This window comes from Cuculus canorus, chromosome 13, assembly GCF_017976375.1.
Source record: "Cuculus canorus isolate bCucCan1 chromosome 13, bCucCan1.pri, whole genome shotgun sequence".
NCBI lineage: Eukaryota > Metazoa > Chordata > Aves > Cuculiformes > Cuculidae > Cuculus > Cuculus canorus.
Window position 1 is genome coordinate 17,194,375 of NC_071413.1, and position 22,809 is coordinate 17,217,183.

Consider the following 22,809-nt stretch of genomic DNA (forward strand, 5'->3'; position numbering starts at 1 on the left):
CCAGAGCAGTGGTGGCTGCCTCATCCCTGGAGGTATTCAAGGCCAGGTTGGATGGGGCTTAGAGCAGCCGGATCCAGTGGGAGGTGTCCCTGCCCATGGCAGGGGGTAGGACTGCATGGACTTTGAGGTCCCTTCTGACCCAAACCATTCTGTCATTTTAGTGATTCAGTACAGGTAGAAAAGGGGTGTTTCAAGCTTGGTGCAATTTCTGGGCAGTAGCACGTAGATTCCAGCTGGCATCAGGGACAGAGAGCTTGCAGAAGGAATTCCCTCCTGCAGCGGTTTATCACCCGCTCTTGCTAGCCAATAATCTGTGTTACCTGCATTTCCACTAACACCACATGAAGAGCATGCACTCCCTTCCCTCAGGAAACAAGACACATTACTCACGTTACGCGGAACGTGTAAGAACTGGCCTTAGTGTAGTTACGTTACTGTTTACTTTTCATTGCATTAAGCCAAAGAACCAAATGCACTTTCCATGTGGTGTGCACTTTGTACAGGTTACTGAATTAAGCTCAAGTCCTTAACTGCTTAATCAGTTTGTTTGTTACATAAAGTACACATGTATGTATTTACACAAGCTCACATGTAAGAATAACTGCAGTTTATGTACAACCAAATGTGTTATTTCATGTAGTAAATTGAAACCCAGACACCATTACATACACCTGTATGTGTGTTGCCTACACCTGGCTGTGCTCCCGAGACTCCAGCAGGACAGAATACCCATTTTACAGCTAGGGTTCCCTCCAGATTTCACTGAAACTTGAACAGGACTCATTCACCTTTAAGCTGCTTTACATAATCATTATAGGAGAATATATAGAAGAATATCTTTAGAAAATGTTGCAGTTCTTCAGTGAAGAGTACAATTAGTACTAGATTACTACTTGTTCGTCCAGCTGTACGTGCCCCTGAACTGCTGCTCCAGCAGATTGATGCTATCAGGTCCTGTATTTCTCTTTGGCTTTCTCTTTCAGAATGCAGATATGCTAAAAAAAAAAAGAAAAAAAAAAAAGTAGTACAACTTTAGCCAGTCTTTACCTTCAAAAAAGATGCAAGAATCATTCTCAGCTGTATTCCTAACATTGAAAGGAAAACACACCAGAACAGTAATCTTTGTGAGTCTGGCTGCAAGTTTACTGCTTGCAGTAAAACTGAGATGTTAATATTGCTCCAAGGTCATCTGTAATTTATAGATTTGTATATTCTGAAGAGGCCAGGTTTGTTCAGTTATTTTATCCTTTGTATTGCTTTGTAGTAGCATAGATACATTATGTGTCTTCAACAGAACTGTTTTGTCTGTTTGTTTTAAGGGAAAATATTTTCCACTTAACCAGATTTAAGAAAGTGCTTTTGAAAACTGGGGGGCAGGGGGGGAGATATCTCTTTCTATCCGTTATGCTCTTTCTAAGTCTACTACTCAGTGCACCCCAAAGAGGCTGTAATGGAGCAAAGGAAAAAGAGATCTTAATGGACATGTTATATAGAGTGTAGGAAAAAACTTAACACGCAGTGCACACACAGCCACCCTGAAGACGTGGCTAGAAAAGAGCAATGCAGGATTTCACTTAGGCAGACAAACATGAAATCAAAGCCAAATTACATGTTACTTTCTTTTCAGATGGGGCAGCGGATGTAGCTGCCAGCCACCCTGGAGGATTCGGCGTACTGTGACTGGGCCGTGAGACTCGAGGAGATTCATGACAAGATGAGGCATAAATACGTTCTTACGCGTTTATACTGAATTATCAGCTTGGAACGTTAATAATAGTTTTGCCCTTGTAATACAAGTTTCTAGTGAGATTCAAAGTTTTGTTAGTTGTTGAGAAGCGCGCAGTGTAAGACAATACTCATGCTGGTCAATGTGTTCAATCATATGCAACAGTCAAGGCACGCATGTGCATACTTACATTTAGATCTCTGAAGTATTCATTATAATCAAGAGCATATCCAACCACAAATTTATCTGGAATTTCAAAGCCTATATCTGTAACAAAATACAATTCTTGTTATACTAGGGCAGTGTAAATAGCTTTGAAGTGCACAGTTTGTATCCAGCACGTGCTTCAGCTGTTTAACAGTAGTAGCTACAAATACATCCTCTTGCTTCCGAGGTACTCTGCCTCCTTCTTTAAGAGTCAGAGCCATAAATTGATGGCAGAGGTCAGAATCTGTGACATCCCTGTCAGTTAGCAATTGAAATGTTAAGAAAATGCATTTTAAGAACAAAATAATTATTTAAAACCTTACTTATGAGGTAGTCCTGGGAGAGGGAGATAAGGAGCAAGATTTTACTTGTGTAAAAGCAGATGCACTGCAACTCAGTAAGGATTTTCAGTTGGAAAACAAGGCAAGTTTAATGCAGAATGAAAACAAATGCCTTTTGGGATTGAAACAGTATAAGGTTACAGTTTGGTTCTGTTTCTGCTATCTGGTAGCAAGTAGCCAAACTTGCACTCAGACCAAGGGAGATTAAAAAGGTCCTGAGGTTTCAGCTGGGGTAGCTTGTCGTCAGTGTGCAAATTTTGGTGTGTTTTCTCCCAATTTCTCTTGGCCTTCCTGAAACTCATGTGCCAGTTTTCAGACTTAGTGCATGAAGTGAAACATCACAGACAACCAGAAGAATGCAATACTTACAGTCTGGTCTGTAACCTGGACTTCGGTGTGCCCTTTTAACGAGCAGGCTGCAAGGCAGAGCAGAGGGGGTTATGTTTTTTAAAGCATGTCTTGCTCTAAGTTGTAAACTTCGCTTCTCCCATCCTTCTCCATAAGCTTCTTCAGCCCAGAAGGCCAACCATATCCTGGGCTGCATCAAAAGAAGCATGGCCAGCAGGTCAAGGGAAGTGATACTGCCCCTCTATTCCCCTCTTGTGAGACCTCATCTGGAATACTGTGTGCAGTTCTGGAATCCTCAACATAAGAAGGATATGGAGCTGTTGGAACAGGTCCGGAGGAAGGCTACATGGATGAGGTTGGAGCACCAGAGGGCTGGAGCACCTCCCACACAAGGACAGGCTGAGAGAGTTGGGCTTGTTCACCCTGGAGAAGAGAAGGCTCAGAGGAGACCTTATAGCGACCTTCCAGTACCTGAAAGGGCTACAAGAAAGCTGGAAAGGGAGTGTTCACAAAGGGTTGCAGTGATAGGACTAGGGACATGGGTATAAACTGGAGAGGTGCAGATTTAGATTGGGCATAAGGGAGAATTTCTTCACTGTGAGGGTGGTGAGGCACTGGAAACAGGTTGTGCAGGGAACTTGTGGCTGCCCCATCCCTGGAGGTATTCAAGGCCAGGTTGGATGGGCCTTGGGCAGCCGGGTCTAGTGGGAGGTGTCCCTGCCCATGGCAGAGGGGTTAGAACTACATGATCGTTAAGGTCCCTTCCAACCCAAACTATTCTATGATTCTATGGTCATGCAGTTAAATTAAAACTAGATTTTTGTAACAGAAGGAAGCCTTGTAATTGAGGAGGAAGCTATAGCTCTTATCTAGGTTCATTATGGAGGTCCAAATGATGTCATCGTTTGATGTTTAGTTCTCACTAGTTCTGTCCCCCAAATAATTATTTTGTCATGTAGCGACGCATAAGCAAACTAGAACAGCACAGGCAGGTAAGCAAGTTCAAGCAGCGTGCAAAGATTTTAGCTGGGGCGGAGGGAGAAGAGGACAAGCTGTGCAATGTGTCACTATGATTTCTTCCACAAAGTCATATCCATTGTTGCTTTCCTGGTGCACTTCTGAAGAAACAGAGAACCTCCCGGAAATTCACTAGGAGGAGCGCAACTGGTACATAAACCAGGAAGTGTTTCTTCAAAGCATCATGATCACTTGATAGAGACATTCCCCAAAAATTCCTTTTAGAGATCATGTGGAATGGCACTTGGAATCGTCTTGCAAGTGCTGATGAACCCCAAGGTTCTGAAAACCTGTCTGACTGAGGATGTTAAGATGGACTTGGAGTGTTGTCATTCTAGTATTGAGGCAACTGAGGAGGTGTTAGGAAACCTATGGAAAGAACTGACTTTCCCTCAGGTGAGATGAAGGTGAGAAACGGGGAATTCATGAGACCTCATGGGCTATGCAAAAGGGAATCTTTTTTATTCGTTTTAACAGTGAAGGTTGTAATAAATTTCCCTGTTTAGTAAATACTTAGTAATTCACTGGCTGGATGAGGATTACTTCCTGCTTTTAATTCCTCTTTCCCCAAACTTCAAACCAGACAAAACCAAACACCCACAGGCATGCAGTGACTATTCACCTAAATATTCCTGTGATATCATCTTGTTACAACACATTAGTAAACGGCCATATCGTTGTACCTTACAACTTTTACCATCTTTGGTTCGTTATCTTTTAGTTTGGAAAGTAGTGCTTTCATTGTTCTTCCAGTCTCAATAATGTCCTGAAAGAGATAAAAAAAGTAAGTTATTCTTCGAGTCTGAAAGAAAAAAACAATTGCTATTGGATTAATTTAAAGTGTAAAACCAGTCAGAACCCTTGGCAGCGCAGTGGTGTAATTAATAACACCTATGCAATAGGTATTAACTTGCAATATGGGGAGAAAAAAGTCCATATAATTCCTCTCCTGGCCCCTAATCTTTACTTACCTCCACTACTAACACGTTCTGGAAAAGATCATGTAGGGAAAGAAAGAAAGAAAAGAACATGTTAACATGGCAGCATTCAGTGAGCCATTCAGCCAGGAAGAGTTTGTACCACAAACTTCACTTACAACTACATTGCAGCTGATTTTCAAAGGAGCTTGTCACTTAACTACTTACATTATTTTAGTGCTGTCTCAAGAGCCTGTCTGTAAGTATTTATAGGAACATAAAATACTGTGAGGAAACCACCTGTGTCAGGTTTTATATATTATTCCGTATAAAGCAGTACACTCTAAAAGCATACTGCATGAGTCAGTTTAAGATGGTTCATTTCTGGGGGATGTGAGATAAAAAATGGAGCAGGATTTTTAGAAGCAGTCAGTTCTGATCACTTTAAGTTTCCACTGAGATCAGGGATAATTACTCACTGTTTCAAAGCACAGCACTTTAAGCCAGTATTAAGCAGCTGTAAATATGCGGCATCAAAACCTTAATAAAGATGGGCTTTCTGGAAGATACAGAACAACTGTTCTTTCCCTTTAAAAGCTAAAGATGCCAATCCATACCTTCCCTCTTAGTGTAGACAGTTCCTCTCCAACAACACTGATTTTTTCTGTAGGTGAATCATTCTAGAAGGAGAAAGAAGGGGGAAGTCACATAAAATGTGCTCAGAAGTATTATGTGTATGAATGATGTGCTGCTCTCACTTCTTGCCTGCCAAAGGACACTTGCAATCTTTACACAGCGTGCCTTCAGTGAAACAGCTTTTAAGCAGCTGAGAGCAAGAGGATAAAGTGAGGATGTGTGCAGGGAACCAGAGTACATCCATATTCATACACAGCCATCATTGCTTTTAGCTATTTCATTACTGCAGATATATTTTAGAGTTCCATGAAACATTTATAGGATAGTGCAAACTGTTGTTTTTGTTGTGGAGTAAGTTTTGATCATTGCACAGAGCTTGAGCCTTCAAAGGGGAGAAGGTGAAACAGAAGAAATCGCCTAAGTCATTCTTTACAGCAGTTGGCTGAGGCCAGCTATGAGTGGTTCAGGCAAGTGATACCTGTTCCACAACACACATTGTGAAAACAGGTGTCTCCAGTGTTACCTGTCAGAATAACAAAAACACTGCAGAGGTAGACAATAGCCAGGTCTGTGATGCTGAGCTCCTCTCCATACTCCTTCCCACCAAAGGGTGCCATGGTAAGGACAGAGTAGGACCTTTATGGGAGCTTTGGGCTGGAGTGGAGGACATTGGAGACCTGGCCCTGGCTTTGCCATGTTAAGAGTTCTGCCATACATTCATTCCAGCGCACATGCAATATCTATCTTATCGTTGGGACAGATTGGTACAGCAGTTGCTTTTCAGTGTGTACTAAATCAAGTTGCTCTGAACCTGAACAGGGTGTATGCATAAAGGCTGGTTTTTTTCTTTTGAGTTTTCATCTAAACTACCCGTATTCAGAATGTGGGTCTGTGAGGAGAGCCAGTTTTCCAAGGAAAAGAAAGCTGCTTACACTGTAGCTTTTTATTCTAACAAAATCCACAGTAATAGGCACAGATCTGTCACCGTTTTGATTTAGTGCTTTTATATGGTCCAGCAAATCAGCAAAGAATTTATAGCCTCCTTTAAGGACACAGAGCGCAACAATGTGATGGCTTCCCATATCTTGCATGATATCTTTAGCCAGACGTTCTGTCCTGGAAGGAAAACAAGAAGTCTTTTTAAGCTCATCATATTTAGTTGTCCATATTTTAAGTATTACAATTCTGATCTTGCTGTTAATTTTTTTTAACTAGCAAATTGCGACCACGTTCAGACATAGGACAGTTACATATTTCCAGTTCACAAAGTGATGCCCACTCCACTTGACACACTGATGGTTTCATCTGTGTACCTGAACAATGCCAGGTAGGAAAGCTTAAAGATATAGTTGAGATAACATGGAAATTTAACTGAGCTTGTAGAGGAATCCTCTGCGTAAAACTCCTCTTGTATCAAACTCCAGAGCACAAGTGTTATAGCTGTAGAGTTTCCATGTTTCTCATGGGCTGTGCAGGGTAGGGTGTCATTTGAGAGGGAAAGTGGTTATTGGCATCCTTATTGCTACTCTTAGTTGTTTAGTCTCATACCTGTCCAGGATGAGTCCATGGGGAATGAAGACTGTTTCTAAATCTTCTTCATAATGCTTAGGAATGCAAAATAGATTTTTATTGTAGCCACTTTCTTCATCTCTTATCTGCAAGTGGAAGGGAAATTGCTGTAAGAGTTAAGACAGATCCACATGGGAAGAAACCTTCCCATCTCAGATGATGCAGAGAAAGCATCCTCTCTCTACACCCACACACCCCAATAATGTGGCAAAATAAATGTATATCTGAGAGTTTTGGAATCTTCTAATAGATCATTTCACAATTTGTCTGATAATTCAGGAACTAGTATGCTTGTCTGAGATGTGAATGGGTAGGTGACTACTTCGTCCTAGTCGTTACAAGAAAAATTCTCAGCCATCAACTCAGCCTTCCCCCCGTCCCCCCCGGCCCAAAACAATGATAAAAAACCAGTTGCATTCTCCATTTCCCCCTCTGCAGAGCACAGGAGCTTGCTCATGTGGTAGACAAGAAAAAAGTAAAATTAAAGGCAAATAGGTTGTGATTACAGGTTGAACTCCAGTCAGCAGGTGACTTTAGGATGCTGAACTACCTTGGCCATCATTTTCCATTGTGTAAGAAAGCAAGCTGTCTCCTCAGTGCGTATCATAACAACATTAGGCAAAGGTTATGCACACACCAGCCATCAGCAGCCTCAGAGGACAGAGGAGGTGACTTACCCCAAAGGAGAAGCTTTGAGATGGTAGTGAGGAGAAGCTGCAGAGGGTGCCCAAGGTGGAGCCATAGATCTGCTGTGGCTCAGCTTCTCGTGCTGTTTGCCCTGCTAGCAGGTTTCTCCTCAGCATGGCTTGGGAGAGGCCCTAGCTGCTTCCTTCACCCTTTTGCCATCAGGCTTTAGATTCACAGCTCTTTTTTTCAATGTGTTGGCTCCAGACAGTTGCACCCAGAGGTATCTGGAAGTTACATATACTCCATTTGGGCTTCTCTTCTGACTAGTCTCTTGACCCCAGACAGATCAGTGCAATTGGGTTCTACCACCCTTCAAGACCAAAATGGATGCTTTGGTCTTTGTTCACTTATGAAGTGGAGGCGCAAAAGCAGGCAAGAGAAAAGTATGAGATAGAAACAGTTGTGGGCTCGTATGTAAGTAGGAGAAATAAGAAAAAACTCAAATTAGTGAAATTGTCACCTCTAATGTTGCCCAGTTATTGTTAAAAATACAGAACTCATTGAAGGAAAAATGTAAATCTGGCTCAAAGCTTCACTAGTGCAAACTAGGTTCACTGCACACCAGTGCCATTCAACAGAACTCGGTGCAGTATAACTCAAAATAGATTGCTGCCTTGTGGGCATTTCTTTGGTGTGGCACGTGTTTCTAATAGCAAATAGCTTGTTCATCGAGGAACAAATTAACCAGCTATTTCAGCAGAGGGCAAGGTTTTAAAGGACTGGTTTTACTCAGTACTCTTGTTGAGATTCTATATTTTCCCCCCCTCAGATCCCTGTACCAGCTATGAGACATCCTTTGATTTTACTAAGCAGGCCTCAAACCCAAGGATTTGATAGCTTGCATGGAGCTATGAACTAAGCAATACAGCATAAAGCATTGATAACAAGTCAACACCTGCAGACTCTTCAGAGGAATTTGGTTTAATTCTTCTTTTTTGGCATGATGATGAGTGCTTAGGGAGAAAGAAAATGGACTGTAGGGACCAGAAGATTACTCGAAAAACTCATAGCAGCCACAGAAATGAGATAACCAATTCCTGCCGTTTATTTTAAATTGGCCACAAAGCCCCCCTTAATTTAAAGGCAAAACTAGTGAGACCGGTGTTAACACGAATTTGAAAGAACAGATCATCGTAGTTCAGGGCAATGTGCATGGAATCTCATCCTGGCTGAACTAACTATGTTCTGCAAGTTCTCAGCATTGATAGGCATTGATGTTCCAAGTTAGACTTCCAGAACAGCCGGGGGTTGAGCATTGGTTGGCGTGTCAGCAGTCCTGTTTGCCTGGTTAGTTGCTGTTTTCCTCATGGCTGAGGTAAAAATGAAAGCTGAGGTGGAGACTGTTTTCAAATTAAGTTTGTTTGTGATTTATTAATCTTGGAAGAGTTGGCTGGTGACTGCCCTGGTATCAGCTGTAATGAGGCCAGACGGTGACATCTCTGAGCAGACTGCAATGCAGTGCAGAGCTGCTTATTGTTGGAGTGCTCAATTAACCTGGCTGGCTGGTTTGAAATCGGCTGATTTCTGCCTGTAAGAGGTTGCTAGTGGTGGCAGACCGAATGTATGTACAGGATCTGGGATTCTGTCAGCAAAGAAGCAGTGACGATAGGACATGATTGCAAGCATTGGCTAAAGTTAAAAGACAGGGTTTCGTTGAGACTACCAGAACATAGAAGAATCATTTGCGTTCAGAGTACAGAAAAAGCGCTTCTAAGGAGAGTCACCGACACGATAAACAGTTTACAAAGTGCTGTAGGGTAGCTTGTTTGTTTTTTCGTTTGATTCTTTCCTCCCCACATCCCCCAAAATTTCCATCTCTATCGTGTTCTGCACAACTGCACCTTAACTGCAATGACTATGCTACCTGCAACTTGAGCAGCGTCCCTTCTGCCCTGTCACCAAACCGGCTGCCGTTTTTAATGGGCTCAGCATTACAGTTTGCTTTGCAGTCAGAATTGGGGCTTTCATCTGCACAGCGAGTTAAAGTTCAGCCCTGTTGCCAATGAAGTTATCTTCCTGCTGCAGTTGATGAGAGGCGTCACAACTAGTTCAGCTCAGGTGAGGGATGAGCTCTGTCCATGTTCCTGGAACTACTGTATAAAGATAATCTGGAAGCATACAGGTGTGCATGGTGATTACAGCTTATAGGCACTCCAACGGTGTTGTTTAATACCTTGTATTTGGTTAACAACCATGTGCATGGAGACTGTTTCGTGCAAACAATACCTACTACATTAATATCTTGATTGTTGCTACATGTGAAGCATTTTATAAGGTCTGCTGAAAGGTTCATGAGCAGAACCTTGACTGATTACATCAGTTTGAGAACATCACCATAGCAACATGCTGTGTGTACCTTACAGGCTCGTAAAAGCATTTGTATTGTGGCACATGCTAAATAATACAGCAGCATCCCATTAGAATAAAGCAATCTACTAAAACATCACACAGTCATTGCATTTTAAAATCATGAGCTTATAACTTGAGGAATTTGCTGTTTAGTTTAGATTCGGTCTCATCTGTTGTTCATTTCCTGGCCTAGGTTTTTGGGTTTAAGAGGGAAAACCAACAATATTAACTACAGCAATTATGTACGATGATGAGATTCATATATAAGTATTGTTTCATCCACATAGAGTGAAAGAAAGTGAATACAGGTATATTAAAGTCCAATAAAATAATAACAATAATAATAATAATATCATAACTTCATAAAAAGAGGAGCCTATTTTGATTCTGCTGTTTTGGAAGCCAGTTTTTCTCCTCAGCACAAGAAACAGGGCCTTTCATTAGTCAGTATTTCTAACGTTCTACCAGATTTGATGACGCTAACCTCTCCCATAGCCAAAGCTCCCCTCAGTCAAATAATCAAACATAAGTGCATTGTGCTTTCCTACCTGCAGTCCATGAGCCATGATCTTCCTTTGGACTATGCTAGCAGAGAAAGAGTTGGTATTATTACTGCAGGTTGTCTTGCTCTATTTTCATCTTGCAGTCAGATAGTGACCTGCTTCTAAAAGGTCAAAATTGCCATCCTTCCTACAGGAAGCATTACTTCCTTCTACTAATGCACTGACATCACAATCCCAGGTTCTTACTTAATCAGATCAACCAGAAATAAAACAGGCATTAGCCTGCTGCAGCCAATCGGAGTGAAGATATGGGGAACGAGGGAGATGCAAAAAGGAAGCACATCAGTCAAATTAGTGGGAAGGACTGGGTAGAGTAGTGGGATTTTATGGAAAACACATCCAGGTATTTGGTTTTAGCAGGTGGTAATTCAGTGCTACATGTGTAGAAGGTAAGTTTTTATACCAGTTTCTTAAACAATATCTGCACATCCATTGTGAGAAAGTCCACATCCTTTTAAAATTCTTGTGCTAAGCTGCTGTAACAAATCAGCATTCAAATAAACAGAGCCGTGTTTGTAAAGATGACTGGAAGCAGAGGTCTGCAACTGTGGAGCCGTGGTGAACTCTGCCTGACATGCTTCCAGGTCATCTTTTCGTAAAAGGAGGGGGTGGCAGTTCCAGTAATATGCTCCGCATCATTTAAAATCAAATCGCATTGACATTCACTGTAATCTGATTATTTTAGTGTACCAAACTGCACTATTATCTGGGATTAACATGAAAGACTTAGATTTCTGAAAATTAATCCTACTAACAAAATGAGCTAAAGCCGTCTCCCACACAACATGTTACAGAGTGTTCTCACCAGATCCAGTGCATTCTATTAATTCAACCAGTTTACTGTTCTCCTGTGGAGAGGGCACATAAAGGAAGGAAGAGTGTTCTTGTTTCTTTGTAACTTTACAGATGCTTTTCAGATGTGGCTGGTGACACTTGGGATAGTGCAGAAATGATCTTCGAAGTAGATTAATGAGCATATCCACAACTTTCAGTGATATGTTAAATAGTAGCGCTGTTTGGGAATTATTAATGCCTGAGGCTACTTGGCCCCTACTTTATGCAGTTAGCAGTACCTTCTCTCTATGAATTCATGCTGAACATGAGCCAGCAGTGTGCCCAGGTGGCCAAGAAGGCCAATGGCATCTTGGCTTGTATCAGAAATGGGGTCACCAGCAGGTCCAGGGAGGTTATTCTCCCTCTGTACTCGGCACTGGTGAGACCGCACCTCGAATACTGTGTTCAGTTCTGGGCCCCTCACCACAAGAAGGATGTTGAGGCTCTGGAGCGTGTCCAGAGAAGAGCAACAAAGCTGGTGAGGGGGCTGGAGAACAAGTCTTATGAGGAGCGGCTGAGAGAGCTGGGGTTGTTTAGCCTTGAGAAGAGGAGGCTGAGGGGAGACCTTATTACTCTCTACAACTACCTGAAAGGAGGTTGTGGAGAGGAGGGAGGTGGCCTCTTCTCCCAAGTGACAGGGGACAGGACTAGAGGGAATGGCCTGAAGCTCCGTCAGGGGAGGTTCAGGTTGGATATCAGAAAAAAATTCTTCACAGTAAGAGTCATTGGCTACTGGAACAGGCTGCCCAGGGAGGTGGTCGAGTCGCCTTCCCTGGAGGTGTTTAAGGAACGGGTGGATGAAGTACTTAGGGACATGGTTTAGGGAGTGTTAGGAACGGTTGGACTCGATGATCCAATGGGTCCTTTCCAACCTTGTGATTCTGTGATTCTGTGATTCTGTGATTCCCTATCGCATTCCCTACCTTATGTATTTGAGCTCCCTGTCTTGTCAAAAGCCTTGCTTGTTTCCACATTGAAACAGAATTTAGTCTTGTTTTCTTAAAGTCAACAGTATGGCTGAGACTACTTCTTTTAAACCTCATTCAAATGAGGGGACTAATTACTGACACTATCTCTGTTTACAATTTCCAGTAGTGTCACCGAGCATACTTATACAAATTACAGTGAGGAAATAAATATTGTGTGTATATCTGATATGATTTGTAGCACTCAGCTTAGTTCTGCTCCTTTTGTAAATGCTCAGTTCTTCTTTATATTATGTCGTTAATTTCTGTACAAGGAAACCTTGACTGCAGCTCGTACCTACGAGGCAGCCTTCCCTCTGAATGGGCCACCTTAAAATATTCTCAAATATTTTCTCATACACTGTGGTTCTGTCTATAGAAGACCTCCTCTGTTATGTAAATTACTTTTAGCAGTCCCTGAAGTCATTACTCGATGCAAATTTGGTTCCACATGACTAACGTTTTTATCAGTTATACACTGGACCTTGCAGATCTTTGTGTCTCCTTTAAGCACCATTCCATTTAATCCGGTATGAACTGGGCCCAGTTCTAAAGTCCTGCTAAATTCTCTTTCAGAAAGTAATTGCAGACAATCCCTCCCACTGACTTTATTTCTGAGTTTTTAATGCATTTGGAGGATTATCTGAGCTACAAATAAGCAGTGACTTTTTGACTAGAGTCCACGAAAGAGCAGAAGAGGCACATGCTTATTTATGCATGTATGATTATTATATTTTCTTAACAAGTACTGGTTTCTTTCTAGAGAAACTGACAGCAAAAAGGAGTGTTGTGACATGGCTTCGTGATGTGGGCATCTGTTCAACTGGAATGAGATTCCTCTAATTGAACTGGGAAATAGGTGTATTGTACTAAAATCCCCAGAGATAAAAAATGTCAGGCAGGCTTTCATGTGGCCTCCAAGATTTTCTGAAAGGATTCATGAGAAATAGTCATAGGTAGAGAGCCCACATGGGCAAAAAAAGTAGATTTTGTAACTCTGGAAGACTTGGGAAGAAAAGTTTGAGGTTGGGAAAAACATCCACTCTCATTAAACTTTAAGCTGGTTCAAGATGCCTCTGCTTACTCCATCTGAAACTCAGAAAACTACTGCCTGGATCATATTTGTTTGAATGGATTTAGGATTCTCCGGAGATTCCATAGATCTGTAGTAGTAGCTACACACTGCTGTCACCTGGCAAGTGCCTGAAAACCCAATAGATGTGTTAGTGGTCTCTGTCACTGGTGGGCTGAGGTTTGCCTTATGGAAGTTACTGCTGCAGGAGTGTTTGTACTGTCACATTCTCAAGACAGAGAAATTCACAGGTGAAAGGTTCATGCTAAGACAGCCCTTTGCCATTGCTGAATAGTGGAAACAGAATGCAGCCAGTAGAGAATCCTCAGATGGTTTCTTAGTTGTAAATTTTGTGATCATACTCCCACAGGAAAGAACAAACGTTTAAGTGTGTATGTATTTGTTCCATATAAGAACCCCAAGAGTATCTTTTTGAAGTGAAGTGTTTTGAGGAAACCAGTGCACCCAGCAAGTCGGGTATCAGTGGTTTCCTCTAAAGAAGGATACTGGAAGGGCAGTAAGTGTCGCCCTTACAGACTGGAGGCAATCCACACTGATAGCTGGGCAAAACAGCAGCCAGTCGGTACAGAACAACACTGCTCCTGTCTTTGCATCTCTTCCCTGAACCACTGAACCTCTAATCAGCATTTTCAGGCCATGACATTTCTGTTTGTGTACCTGTTTTCACACCTAAGTTTGTTAAACAGTTTTACGTTGTATTGCCGTAACTGATCTTGAGACTGCTGCATTAATTTTAAAGCTCATCAAGAAACATTGCATAGGCACTAATGAAGTTCTGCATTTCCTTTTAATTATTTTAAATCAGAAAGCAAATGCAGGATACTGGGTGATCCATTACACTGTACACAGTACAACTGATCCATTAAATCACGATAACCTCACAACTAACACATCAGAGGCAGTGTCCACTAGAGGGAAGCCTCCACCGTGGAAGAGTTTATGGAGCTAACTTTCTAGACTGAGAAACACAGTGTTCAATTAATAAGTATAGAGCTATCTCACTGTAGTAAAAATGGGATCAGGTAATTTGAATCAGGCATCTTAAATATGTAGAGCAGTTCTGAACTTCTGTAATTGTGGATTATAGGAAAACCGCTCTGATTTGCACCACTGAAGGCTTGACCCATGGGCACCATGGTCCAAAGCCTTAAATTAAAACTGAGCACTTTTATTCAGCAACTAATGCGTTTTTTAGGAAACCTGATTATAAAACACTGTCACATGGCTTGACTTCAGTAATTTGGAGCCCACCTTAAATCTGCTTTTTGTTTGGTACTTCTGAGCCTTAGATGAGACCATGTGCTTAACTGGTTTGCTAAAAAGCTGTTTGGAATAAGCTGATCACGCATCCCATAGTAAACAGTGCATGTTTACAATGAGAAACAATCTCACAATTTTAAGCCTTTATCATATCTACTCTGGTAGATTAAATAGCTCTTTTGTAGAAAATTTCATGTGTATGAGCCTTTGTACCTTCCCTGGCTATTTTCTCTCTGGTCTGAATGTGAGATTTCTATTCTTTTACTGAAATATAAAAATTTTGTGCTTGAAAAGGTCTCCTGCTTTTCCAGCTCCTCTGGTAGTCCCAGCACCTGGCAAACAGTGATGGCAGAACTGGAAAACACCCCTGTAAAAGGTGACTCAGGTTTAGGTTTGAATAACTCTTGAGAATACCCTGACCTCTGTTCTTAACTGGTCAAATGACAGCTCAGAATCAGACATTCTGATTGCTGACCTGGAGGAAATGTACACTGTTAATTAACCAAATCTTTCTGACCATACTGTAAGTGGTGGAGTGACTGTGTGAAGGAAACCTTTATGTTCCTTTTGCTGTATTTGTTTTGTAGATAGGAAAAATGTTTGGGTCTCCTGGAAGTCTATATTTGAAAGTCATGTTGGGAGAGGATCTGGTTAGGACTAGGCCAGTAGAGAAGAGAGACAAGGAGTTAGGGCTTCTGGATTTTATTCCCAGCTCTGACACAGTTTATTTGCTGTATGGCCATGGCCAATTTATTTTCCTGACTGCTCCTGTTGTACCTCTGACCTTCCCTGTGTGCCTGCTTTCCTGTGTGCCTGCAGCCCAATGCCTGTTGTAATCAGCCGACCTTAGTTTCTGAGGCTTCTCTCCAGTTGGCTACGCAGGTCATTGTTAGTTTTGGGAAGGTGCCATTCAAAAAAACACAATTGCTGTCATTAACTATTGCTCAAATTAATGATTTGGAAAAAAAGATTGTGGTCTGTTTGCTTGACTGTTAAGATACAGTTGTTAAGGTTTGTCAGCAAGCAAACACAAGTTGCTCTCTAACAGCTGTAGTGTCCAGTGTGTCCGATCAAGTTCCACCCACCCCCAGCAGCTGGATGAGTTGTTTTACCTAGGGAGCAATGGGTGGTCTGGGAAGCGGTCGGCTCTGCTCTTGGGGAGCTGGGCTCATCTTCTCTACAGAGATGTTTAATAAAAATATTTGTTGAACAATGGCTGTATCTGATTGTGTGATCACAGCTGTTTTATTTTAGCAATGTAACAGCAATAACAATTAAATCCATATTCCTCCTTGGATATTTATTTTCCTGAATTCATTCTTAGTGTGGTGAAAGAATTTGGTGTGAATTGCTGAGTTAAAATAGAACTTCATGTAGTAGATTTCAGATTGCTTGTATTACCTTTGTGTGATTTTCCTATTACTTGACCCCTTAAAACATTGTATAAAAATACATACCATGGAGAGGCCACATTTTAAAATATTCTAATGTTATTCCCTCCATTTTTTTCTAATCACCATTTTTGTTGTTAATGATGTTCTGTTCTGCAGAACCATGTCTGTCTCTTAGAAAAGCCAAGTGCCATCTTTGCATAACAGTGCATAAGAAAAATGTGGACTGCATTTTGGTAAAATGAAAAAAAACCGCTCTTTAAAGGACCAGGCAATTACTGCATTCGGATAAAGACAGTTTATTAATAAATCTCAGTTCCGTAAAACCAGCTATTCTGCTGTTGCCAGCATGTTTTGTTGAGAACTTCAATAATGAAGATGACACTTTTGTCTGAGCTTGCTTAGAAAGATTTTTCTGCTGCTACTTGTGATTACTTACAGGCAATGCCAGGGGTTGGCAGCTTGTGGTGAAACCCACTGCCCGTGTGCGTTAGCTGTGCAGACTGCCCACAGTCGGAAAAGGGGATTCAGAGCTGGTCAGTACAGTTCTGTAAGATAATGGAAGGAACCAATAGGAAGCTTATTTTCAGTTCATCAGGTCTCATTCAAAGCACTCCAGTTACTGCCAGCTGCATCTGCTGCCATAGGTGACTTTCTGGAATCTGTTTACACAGTTGAGCATCTGAATTCCACAGGGAATTTACGCTAGTAAAGATGTTCATAGAATCCTAGAACAGCCCAGCTTGGGAGAGACCATTAAAGATCATCTGGTCCAACCTTTTGTAGGAAGGTAAAACTGGATGAGATTGTCTAGCACCCCATCCAAATGCATCTTGAAAACATCTAGTGATGGGAACTCTGCCACATCCCTGGGGAAGTTGTTCCAGTGATTGATTTTTCTCCATGTAAAAAATTTCTTTCTTATGAAACCTCTCCTCTATCCATTTCCTCTTTTTTTTCTCCATGTGAAGAGCACCTTGTGAAGAGAGAGCCTCCATCCTCTGTGTAGCCAGTTTAAATACTGGAATACTGTGATGAGGTCCTCCCTGAGCTTCTCCAGGGAGAATGGCCTTAACTCCTTAAATCTTTCCTCACAGGGCAAGTTCTGCAGCCCTTGGATCATCTTCCTGGCCCTCCTTTGGACCTTCTCCAGTCTGTTATGTTTTTTTCATACAGCTTGATATTCTACTTCCAGCACTTGGGTTCCATGCCTTCACTCTCCTTGCAGGTTTCCTTTTATTCTGGCAATGAGAGAGGAACTGTCCTTGCCCTGACGTCCTGTCATCTTATTCACTGAACTCTTTCCCACCTGCATAATCTCACTCTCATAATCTCACTCTCATAATCAGGTACCATCATTCTATTCTCCTATCGTACATAACCTCTGGTTTCTCTCCATTATCTGCATGGGCAAATGTTAGGTCTCTCATTTATTAATTCTGCACTCATGGAAGCATTTGACCTGGTTAACGTCTTCTTCCTTGAATGCTTTCCTTTGTTTTGCCTTTGATCTTTTTCTCTTCTTCCACTCAACAGTCTCTGATGTCATCTAGCATAGTTTATTTTGCTCATGTTCTCTTTTATGAGGGTAAGCTATAACACAAAAATAAACAAGATTCAACATAATTTACTTTTATCCACATCAGAGATAATAAAACATCCTTCCTTAGTTCAAATGAATGGATTATGCCCTCAATGCACATCACACTGAGTTTATATAATTTGATATATTACTTTTCAGGTTTTTTATTTGGTGCTCAATGGATGGTGTGAATTATTCTGTTGTTGTAATGATTCTGTTCAGTTATTTCTACCAGAGTCCTCTGCAGGAAAAGCCTCCAGAGATTCAGAGTAGTTCACCACATCTCTGTCCTGCACATATGCACTAATTCAGGTAATCGCTTTTTCTTCAGTCTTGTACAACCTATATCCCAGATTTTATATTTATTGAATACATATATTTTGCCAGGCTAAAACTAGATGTGACTGATTTGTGGCACTTGAAAATTGCTGCTGAAACAAGACAGGAAGCTGGAAAGATGTTCTGCTGCAGGCTTCTTATGCTTAGTTTTGGATCACTCTCAAGTAAATCCTTCAGTGTTAATAAAGTAATTCAGATTTCTCATGAAGTCCCCTTAAGTAATTGTTTTTAAAAACAGCAATTCTGAAAAAAAGGATAAGTTGTCAGCACTGATATTTCTGAAATTGATTTATTTGCCTTTTCAAAAATCTTTTGCTAGTATTTAGAATGGGTGGAAGAAAACAATCATCATTGTGAGGAGTGTCTTCATCTCTGCTTTCCTTTTGAAGCTATCATTCTAACCACGTGCAAGGCCAAGTTATGTTTATGTGTGAAGAGTTACAGGTTACATCTCCTGTCATACAAAGTGAAATATTGATTTATTCTATGTAAAACCATACATTTTACGTAAGACCAAATCTAGAATATTTGGTAGAAGGCATCTCATTGCAATCAGAGAGGTTTGTAAGGGATTTAAGCAAGTTAGATATACTGAAAATACTATCCCTCCACTGACAGCCAGCTGCTATTCCCAGTTCCTTATGCCTCAGGTTTTCAAGCCAAGCTATTTGAATTACTTGTGTGTCACCTTTACTCTGACCAGACTTTGGAAAATGAGAATGGAGTTATATGACTACGCAGAAATTAGTATGATATACAGAAGATTTTTAATGAAACACATTGCTTCACAGTTTCCTAATGTTATTATAATGGCTTTGGTCTGTGAGAAAAGTAAGAAAACCAGAATCCAAATTGTTAAAAATGAATGCAGTACTACTGTAGTTAATTTACATCTATTTTAACATATGTATTCACTGATAATTAAACCTATGCCATAGTCTGAAGAGTGGAATTAATGTTACCTGAAGTTTAACCCTCAAATTGTACTGATATTTAAAATGTAACAGTTAAGGCTTGTGCTTATTTGTATCAAATTGTTTTGATTGAAAGCAATTGATAAAATCCGAATTTTTCATTTATGAACAGTCTTGTTTAATCTAAAACTCTTGATCCAGGTCTGGCATATTGCCAGCCTGGCACTGCTCTTATGTGCCTGAAACTCAGGGAAGTTAATTCCCTATTCGTTCTCATAATGACAGGGAACTCTTATTCAATAAGAGCAAGTCAGGTTTGATTTCAGCCCTCCTAGAAGCACCGTGGCTCAGAGCAGGAAGCTTGTATGTCATCAGAAGGGTCTTCCAAGCCTAGTGATAAGGAGGAGCAGGCAAATTTTTGTGGCGTGGTGGACAGAGCATCTGTTTTTTGCTCTATTCAGCCATTCACAAGACTATGTCATGATGAATCTGAAAGCCACGGCTGAATATCAATGAAAGCAAACAGCATACATTCTTCACACCTTAGCTGGTGTTTCCTTTGAGCATATGCCAAAGCTGACACACAACTGATAACCAAGAGGGAGCCATCTCGTGTCGCATTGTGTGATGCCCTCGCCTGACATGACAAATTACTTTTTTTTTTGCTTTGTTGCCGCTAACATGCATTTCAAAAAGTGCCATCCAGCACTGACTGAAAAAAGATGACTTTGTAGAAGATAGGAAGCAGTGGTGATGAAGAGAAACCAGAATGTGAGACTGTGGTCTCATATGCTGGCGGAAGATCACTCAGTCTCATCACAACTCTAGAAATGCAGTAGAAAACAGAAAAAAAGTTAGTTTCATGGAAGACAGCTGTGATAATTTCGGTCATTTCCAGACATGTTAAATTTTCATTATAGCAATTATTCTTTTAATTATCTTCTTAAACACCTTCTGTTGTAAAACATTACCCACCAGGACTGGCCTTTCAAAAATTCAGTTTGATGAGTAGGGATCTAATTTAGGAAAGCAAAAAAGTTTGCATTAAGGACTGTCCTTATAGAAGGCAATGGCTAAAATCATTCTTCTCTTCAGGCATGTCCTAAGGCTTCCATCTGGGTCCAGTTATGGAACCAAAGAAGTTAAAGTGATTTAGGCACAGAGTAAAAAGGAACTGAAGAAAACTCTCATACGCAGCTTTGCAGCCCCTCATCTTCATCATATCATGGAGTGGCAAAAGGGAGAGTTGTAGAGATGTCAGAGGCAGAAACCAAGACATTAACATCTTCTTGTTTTCAGTTAGAAAAATTCCACAAAGTCACTGTCAGTAAGAGGCTATAATAGCAAAGGTTTGGTATGGATAACATGGTGTGAACAGTGAGTCCACCCAGGGAAAACATGACAAGCTCTTAAAAGAAAAATAAGTTTGGGGCAGGGTATAATAGTGCTCTCATGCTGGGCTGTGGGCTTGAAGCAAAGGCTTCTGTGTTGAAATAAAACACACAGTATGTTATTATGCTTAGGTGTATTTTTTAAAAATCCATCATCTCAAGCTGTGTTCTCTGTCTGGAAGCTAGAAAAGGTTGAGGGGTTGAGGAATAGGCTGCCAGGGAGCAGCAAGGGCCAACTGCTGCCTGAAGGACAAGGAGCCAAGCATGGCGACATAGCAGGCAGCTCAGGACTTAGTCCCACAAACCTGCCTGAAGTGAACAAGACAGGGATGGGGATGGGGTCAACTAGGAGTCCAGATCACCAGAGAAGATTGTGGCCACACAGCAGATCCATGACCACGTTGGAATGTCAATCTATGCATCATGTCCAGTAAAAAACAGGCAAGTCCACAGCAACAAACCAGATCCAGCCAACTGGAGATAGGTACACCTATGATATAGCACTGACAAGCACTGGAAGCCTAGTTCTGAGCTTCAGTGTAGCCCTGGGCTCATGGCCAATGGGTGTTTGTGAGGCCCCAGGTGAGATTGGCCAATGGTGTACACAGGGCCGCATGTCAGTGGAGCCCGAACTGTGGGAGGTTTTCTCTTTAAAAAAAGAAGCCCAGAAAAGCCATGCTTAGAGTTAGCCAGAAGAGAAAACCACAAATAAAACCTACCTTCGGTAGTTTTTGGTATGCTACCCGTGCATGTTTTAAATAGGTATCTGAAAGACTGCAAAAGAAGAGCAAAAAAGAATTTTTATTAAATCTAGCAAGAGAGTTATGAGATTACACTAAATCTGTTCAAATCAGAGAGGAAAGAGTCATTTCCAAAAACTCACACATGACATAAACTGTCCGGGTCTGAGGCTTTGAATTGGTTAACAAGGATCTAATTTTTTTCCATCAAATGCTTCCACAGGGATTCATCTTCAGGGGAAGGGAGAAAAGAATTCTTGCTGCTCAGGCAGTCCATCATCATAAGGTTAAGAGAACTCAACTATATATATAACTCAAGTATCTAGTGAACCACGTACCTCCCAAGCATTCTCAGAGATGTCATTTATATTCCTATCCCCTTGTTTTTCTTTTATCATTATTTAGAAAGAATATTAAAAAGATCAGTTTAAACATTCATTAATATAGATTTTCCCTGCTGTAGTCTGAACTTTGAGTATGACAGTCTCTTATATGAATTCTTGCATCTGGGTGCAACAACCCTTATGAAGAATTTAGGGGGAATAATTTACTTTTCCATTTTTATTTGTGTGATGGAGTAATCTGTCATATATGCGCAGTCAGGTGTATTATTCAGAATAATGGCCAACTGGGATAGGTCGGGTAATGGAAAACAGACATCCTGCAGGTACTGTGAGATGTGAGCTTTCCCAGGAACTCTGTGCATTCAGTTCAGTTTTGGTGCAGCTCAGCAGGGACCCTGTTAGGAACAGGCTACACGCAGCCTCTTGGGGAGCCTTCACCCAGTGTATCCCCACTTCTGAAGGCTCTTACTAGCTCAGACCCAGAGTCCAGAAACATACAGACAATCCTTTCCCATGTGCTGTATTGCCAGCCCAGACACAGCCATGCAGGAAAATGCCCAGTTATGGGAAGCCCTGCAGCTGGGGGCTGGCAGGTGGGCAGCTTTCCAGTGGCTCCTGTGACAACAGCGCAGCGTTCAGAATTGAAACAGTCCCGTGAGAGAAACTGTGTGTAGCAACTTCTGAGAAATGTGAGATTATGTAGAATTTCCAAACTGGTAACTAAGTAACAGGAATAAAAAAGAATATCCAGCAAATAATTTATATGGTGACCAATTTTTCTATTTGTTCTAAATGTAACTTGTCACATTGTATGGCATTAAGTTTTTATTTCCTTTCCATTGGTGCTTCCTTTTGAAATCAGTGGTGATTTGAAGGTAATAAAAGATTTTTCTTTATTTTAGAATCATGTGTCTGGTTCTCAGGTTTTGTGCACAGATGCTGTGTGTTGTATTGAACAGCTCTGGACAAACGGCCTTACTGCTGTCCAAAGAGAAGGCTCCGGGTGCTACAGACTGTCTCTGACAGACCTGTGCTGTAATACAGGGACTGTCCTGATCCCTCTTAGTCATAGATAGTGATGCCTTTGGGCCATGTTCCAGTATCTTTATTTAACTGACACTACGGGTAGCTACAGCTTTCTTAACATGTCTCTCACTAAATAAGGAGTCAGTCTGCCTGTGTAGTGATGTTTATATGCTGGCTCAATGTCTGATCTTGTAAGATAGACTGAGAATCCTATCTGAGGAGCAATCTGTGACTGCACAATAGTGTTAGATGTGTGCCAAAGGCAGAGCAAGTTCTCCTCATGTTCCAAAAGCAAAAGGAAGCAAGTATTTTTTTGATCAACTTTCGGATGTTTGCTTTTCCCTATGGGCCCAGGAAGCTCGGCTTCTTAGCATACAGTGACATTTCTACTCCTTTCCCAGTTTGTTCTGTTCCTCCTCTACATACCTAGACTGCACGCTCTGCATTGCCCGAGGCTCAAATTTAGAAAGAGCTTCATATTGTTGGGCAGGAGGTCAACGTCTCATTTTCTGTCCTCTCAAACTGCTTCAGAAAAGCCAGCAATAAGGCAGCACAATGACATCAAAACAG

The 22,809-nt window shown here is 41.3% G+C and overlaps 1 protein-coding gene across 4 annotated transcripts; it reads right to left on the reverse strand.

Moving 5' to 3' along the window:
• Positions 1-292: 292 nt before the first annotated feature.
• On the reverse strand, positions 293-10,504 carry LOC104067229 (hypoxanthine-guanine phosphoribosyltransferase). Of its 4 annotated transcripts, none has more exons than XM_009569939.2 (9): positions 10,346-10,504; positions 6,741-6,847; positions 6,125-6,308; positions 5,174-5,236; positions 4,611-4,628; positions 4,323-4,405; positions 2,644-2,690; positions 1,917-1,993; positions 299-995 (listed from the first exon to the last, which is right to left on the reverse strand). In XM_009569939.2, exons 1-9 carry the CDS (start codon positions 10,361-10,363, stop codon positions 948-950), a joined length of 645 nt encoding a protein of 214 aa, XP_009568234.1. In that variant the 5' UTR covers positions 10,364-10,504; the 3' UTR covers positions 299-947. The 4 variants fall into 4 exon arrangements, 3 of the variants coding, with proteins under 3 accessions (XP_053935125.1, XP_009568234.1, XP_053935126.1); XR_008452134.1 differs by having other exon boundaries at positions 976-995; positions 2,644-2,812; XM_054079150.1 differs by lacking the exon at positions 4,611-4,628 and having other exon boundaries at positions 293-995.
• Between the last annotated feature and the right edge of the window lie 12,305 nt (positions 10,505-22,809).